Here is a 6,000-nt window from a genome sequence, read left to right on the forward strand (position 1 = left end):
TTGCCTCTTCAATTCACGCATTATTATGCTTTCCATGTCCTAAAAGTGTAATAGCACAAACAGTTGCAAACTCCTAAACCCACAAACTAGAAAAAGGCTACGCAAGTGTCCTTTCCAAGTGATGTTATGGCAATACAGAGAATACTGCAGTCTTTTCAGCTGTAACTGTAGAGTACTCAGGCCTATTTCTCCTCTTAAGGTTACTTCCTGAACCCCACTGGCATGTGACAGGACTGGTGGGCACTAAACTAAATAGCCAATATGGTATCTTTCCTAAAACGGATTTGGCACAAGAAACAGGAGTGAATGCAAAAGACAATGAAGCCCTGGCACAGCAAGAAATGAACATTGCTGTAGGGTAGTGATCCCCAACAAGTGGCTCTCAAGCAACATGTTGCAACATATTGCTCACCAGCCCCTTGAATGTTGCTCCCAGTGGCATCAAAGCAGTTGCCTATTTTTGAATTCCAGTCTTGGAGGCAAGTTTTAATTGCATACTAGGTGTACTGCTAAGTAGAGCCTCCTCTAGGCTGCCAGTCCACATAGAGGCTACCAAATAGCCAATCACTGCCCTTATTTGGCACCCAGGAACATTTGTTCATGCTAATGTTGCTCCCCTACTTTTTTTTTTACATTTGAGTGTGGCTCATAGGTCAATAAACCTACCCATATGTTAGCACTAATCGATGTATAAATTAATGGTGAATGTCTGTGGCTTCACTTAACTGTTTGTTACCAAACAAGAACATTTTACTATACCGCAACCATCTAAAAGGAAACATTTTGTATGAAAAACAGAATTGTGCCAGTGCATTATTAAATATTGAAGGATTATGCTTCAGGCTGATTTATTGAATATTTCTGCAAAACCCCTACTAGTCCCGCCCATTTGTTCAGCTTCCTGTTGCCTCCTTTGCCAGGCTGTGCAGGTCAGCTGGCAGCACTCAGCACAATGCACTGTAGGATAGAAACGAAATCAGCAGCTAGGCTGATCTGATAGGGAACTGAAGTCTATCTTTGCTTGTCTGACTGAAGGGATGCGATTGGCTGCCCCCTCCTACTGGCAGGAATTGTTAAGACACGCCCACCCGTCATTTGAAACACAAACAAGCACAAAAGCAGATCTATAGGGAGCTCCAATAAAGGGGCTGTTTTTAAAGCAAATAATTTTTAGTCCAATGCGAGAGCAGCAGCATATATTATTCATAATTGCCTACAAAACTGGGGAGTTTTTAAGTTACACGTGTCCTTTAAAACAGTGGTGATGTTCTCATATCCATCACATGCTAAATTTCCTACCTCTTAAGAAAATTGTGTAGCTTATCTACTACTAGAGCTCCTTTTAACTGAGCAGGGAACGGGATCTGGACTGGCAGGTCTTACAAGAGACTATTATTCCCACTCAGAAAAGGTTACAAAGCATAGAACACAAATATTCTTAGAAAAGAGTATGGAGGGTTAAATTGTAACTCAAATAACCACAAATACAAAATGTAATAAGCTAATTGCAAATTGTCTCAGAATATCCCTCTCTACATAATACTTAAAGTTAACTTAAAGGTGAATACCCCTTTAAGATTTTGAGGCTTGCAGCAGAGCAGCAGCTGTGCACAGTGGGGATCTAAAGAAAGTACCGTACATTTTTCTCTCTCTAGTAATGGGGCTGTTACAGTGAGAAATTACATATAGTGAAGATAGATAGTACTGCTAAAAAAAACTCTCTGCATGTCAGTGTTTAATGAAATACAGCACCCAGAATCCACAGTTGGGTGCTGTATCGGACTTTTACTACATAGTAGTTGATGAAGTCATGAGTTTTTCTAATTCAAGCTCTACTTTCCATCTTTAGCAGATTCTAAATCAGAACTTCTTCTGAAAGCTGATCATGGAAGGAAGGCAGCCCTGGTTTCTAAGCTTCTGGGATATTTTATATATGTTTATATATAAGCACCTCCCCTCCAATTTCTAAAATAATCAGTCTCGCTCCTAGCCATTTTAGAAATGCATCCATCCTTGCTCCATTCATTCGAATACAGTGGAATGCCCATTTCCTTAGATCAGATTAGACTGAGGTAGGCAAAAAGGAAACAGTCACTAATAATGCCTATGATCTAATTGATAACGTCAAAGCCAGACTACAAAGTACTTGAGCACACCCCAGAAAAAACATACATCCTACAATTAAACTGGGAAACATTTCTGCATCACAAGACCAGGCTGGGTATGGAAACAACATCACGCAACAAACATGGATCAGAATGGAGCCCATTTTCTGCAGACCTCAATTAGCCAATAAAGGGCCAGAACGATTGGTGTGTTTGTTTTTGTCGGTCACAGACAGATTTTTCACCAATAGGAACACAGAGATGACAATGTTGGGAACACACACTCAGCCTTGGCTCTACAGTGCACACAAACAGGTACATGCCATTTATTTCTCCATGGCTGCCAATCACAAACACTCTTGTGTAATACTAGGGAATCCAAGGCAAGTGCTGTTTGCATTTGGTTAAATTATAACGAAGGACAAGCACACGGCAACCTGGCTGTTTTCTGCAACTAGCACACACCACTGTGTGACTGACAGCCGACAGGTTGGTTCACTCTCCCACCCTGTCAACCACAGTGTGTAATATTTACTTACAGAAAAAGCTTATGACATATGAACTGGTGCACGAGTACCGTAAACACACTACGCGCAGGGATCTGTTAAAATACTACATTGAGCATTCCCTGATGTGTTGTGGGATGCTGAGTGTTTTAGTTCCACAACAGGTGCAGGAGCCGAAGGTCCACTTTGATATAGGCTTCTATTTGCAATATGTAATATATAAAAGGGACTTGGTCCTCCTATTGAACAGCACTTGGATCTATATATATATATATATATATATATCTCCAAGCTGTCCCAGAAGCATAAAAACCAAACAAACATGATTACAGCAATCTAGAAACATGCTTTGTTAGCAGGCGAGCTGACAAACAACAACAAAAAAAAAAAATAACACTGACTACCAACAGGCGGAAACCAGATAAACCGCCCTAAATACATCTCTGCAAGTTTCCTTAATCCATCCTGCGAGGGCTGCGATGTGCTGAACCTTCTCAGGTCTCTTCCATACAAACAAAAGATCCCCTTTCCACTGACGCAGCCCACCCTGTCCCATCTCACATTGACCGCTTTATTTCAGATCCTGATTTTTTTTCTCCCAAAGAATTTTTTTTATTTGAGATTTTCCAAATAACAGACAGACACGAAAAAGTCTAGTAAACAACCAATCATGCTCCCCCCCTCCAGCATCCCTAGCACAAGGGGGCAGTTTATATATCTTTTTAAATGTGTCATCTATAGAGAAAAACTGCAGGATAAGGGAAACATGGCAATACATCAGATTAGGAAACTGAAAATATTTGTAAAAGCATTATTTGAAATGCGTGCTGAACACACCCCTGCAGAACAACTGGAGTCAAGCGACCATTCGGGAATGGCTAGGAGAGAATGCACCGAAAATATGTTGACTTTCAATAACTATTCTAGCATGCAGCACCAATACCACAGTGAATAATAGGCACAGTTCTCTAAAAGAGGTGATTATGCTCCCCCCCTTTCCAGATGTGTGCACCCACAAACACAGTGTGCATGTGCTGGAGAGCAAAGGTGGGGGTTGGCTTTCTCAAGTAAACAAAATAGGCTCTGATGATGCAGTTACATGTATGTATCATATATATATATATATATATATATATATATATATATATATATATATATATATATATATATATATATAAATATAAAGAGAGAGAGAGAGAGAGAGAGAGAGAGAGGAGAGATTGAGATCTCTCTATGGGATGCCCATGCTCATGGGGCAGAACAGTGTATTAAAAACAAGGAGTGGGTGGCCTGATGAGTGGGTGTTCTGTAAGGTAGGTAGTATGGCTGGAGGGGGGGTATGCTTGGTGCTGATTTAGACTGTGACAGTGAGCAGGAGGCAACGTTAAGTTGCCAGGCGCTGCTGTTAGAAGCCAATAGTGTGCAATAGGCTGTGTGGCTATGAAGTTCAGCAGGGTTGCATAGAATCCAGTGCAGTCTGCATCAGTGAGCAGCAGCCATGCAGCAGGTAGCTTGTATTATTGGGGTGTCACAATAAATAGCAAACAGTGGGGGTGTCCTTACCTGGCTTTGAATGCACAAGCGCCTCTTCTCTGTGCACTTGGGCGATGATAGAGCTGCTTTCCATCTAACACTTGCACACAAGCAGCGGCGATCGGGGCTTTTTCCAGCTCGCTTCTTCCACTCTCCGCCCAGCCTGGAAATCCTACAAGGACTTATCCCCCGCTAGCCAGCAATCCTGATAGGAAGCTTCAAAGCCGATCCTGGAGAGGAGAATGTATATTCCTATATAAGCAAGTCCCGAGCCCAAATCTCAGAATTGGTTCAACATGGAGAATCCAGACTAAAGACAAGCAAAACAACAGAGGAAATAGGACAGCGTCCGTTTCAAGGTCCCCCCCAATACTATAGATAAACAACCTCTCCGCTTCAGCCTCCTCCCCGCTCCGTTCCTCGTTACCGCTGCACCTCGGGGCCCCGCTTTGGCTGCCGATGAAAAGCCGTGATCTTTAGAGGCGGGAAAATAAAAGATTTGGGGGAAATTAAGCTTTGTTTTCCTAGAACAGGATAGTGTGCAGGGGCAGCCTTGAAACCGCACCCGCCTGTGATTGGCTGGCAGGGCTGTGGGCCGTATGAAAAGAGAGCTATTTACTATGCAGTGTTTACCTAAGTACATTCCAGTGCTCGAGTCCTGGGCAGCGAAAGGCATGGGTGGTGGGTGAATCTCCAAAGCCACGGGCACCACAATACCTGACGGGACCGCGCTCCCTCCCACCATAACAAATAACCCGTTTTGGCAAAAAAAATACAAAAAACACAGTAATCCCTTCGTTGCTGCTCTTCATCCTCCATTCTTAGCCGAACCGTGCCTTATAAGCAGTTTGCTGACAGAAATAAAAAAATGTTTTGATTGAGGCACAAAATAGGTTAATTCATAAGTGCGCACGACCCGTGCCGTAATGCAAGCGATAAACACACAACACTCATGGCACGACTGTAGAACTGGATTGCCAACCTGTTATATATAAACTTAATTGTGGGGGATGAATCAATGTCCTCCTTACTGTGAATTATCGAAATATTTGTGTGCTATTTCGTAGTTGATAAAATAAACTCCAAAAACACATTTCTCCAAGTGTCAGTCAAATTGCGTGCTTTACGTCATGAATGCCCCCTCATCCTACATACACCCAGGCCCTGCTCCACACACAATATACAGAATAATGTTCCCCCTATTGCAATTGACAAGGTTAGGCCACTGATCCCGTTGCTCCCCGAGGCTATATCATCATAACTGAAATCTGTCTTATGGAGAAAATAGCTTCTATTTATAATAAAATTGAATCTATAGCAACCAGGCTTCCATGGAGAGAATACAGTAGAAAAAGTAATGATGGAAATGAAATACAGATTATTAGACTAGTTTGTACCTGGATACAGGGACACCTACAGTTAAGACAGTTGCAATAAGTTCCTCATTTACTAGAAAAAGAGGACATTCAAGGGTCTTGAATATTATATACAACAGGGTCGGCCCAGACCTGCTCCCTGCCCCAGTCTGTTGTTTCTGTTCAATATGTCCCTCTTCTGCCTGGTGGGTGGGGGTTAGAGTTGCCACCTGGCAGGTATTTTACCGGCATTATGGCTGATCCCAATGTTATTAATAGGGGAAAAAGATAAATATATACAGTGTCGGTCTGGGACAATAGGGGCCCACCCAAAAACCTTAGACCAGGGGCCCACTGTCAGTACTATTATTCTTCCTCTCCTTACTCAACCTCTATTCTCCTAGTCTCTTTTCTTTACATACTATAATCTATTATTCCATCTATTTAGCCTCTTTGTTCACATACAGTGTCGGACTGGGCTGTCAGTACCTGGGCCGGCAA

General features: G+C 42.4%; 1 protein-coding gene across 1 annotated transcript in view; it reads right to left on the reverse strand.

The window, feature by feature from the left end:
• Positions 1–4,424, reverse strand: part of ctdsp2.L (CTD small phosphatase 2 L homeolog) — a gene marked incomplete at its 5' end in the record, with an annotated part of 34,618 nt that extends 30,194 nt beyond the window's left edge. The window contains 1 exon segment of the mRNA NM_001086460.1: positions 4,175–4,424. Coding sequence (NP_001079929.1) covers positions 4,175–4,238 — 64 coding nt within the window.
• Positions 4,425–6,000: the final 1,576 nt, after the last annotated feature.

The sequence above is a fragment of the Xenopus laevis genome, chromosome 2L (assembly GCF_017654675.1).
Source record: "Xenopus laevis strain J_2021 chromosome 2L, Xenopus_laevis_v10.1, whole genome shotgun sequence".
Taxonomy (NCBI): Eukaryota; Metazoa; Chordata; class Amphibia; order Anura; family Pipidae; genus Xenopus; species Xenopus laevis.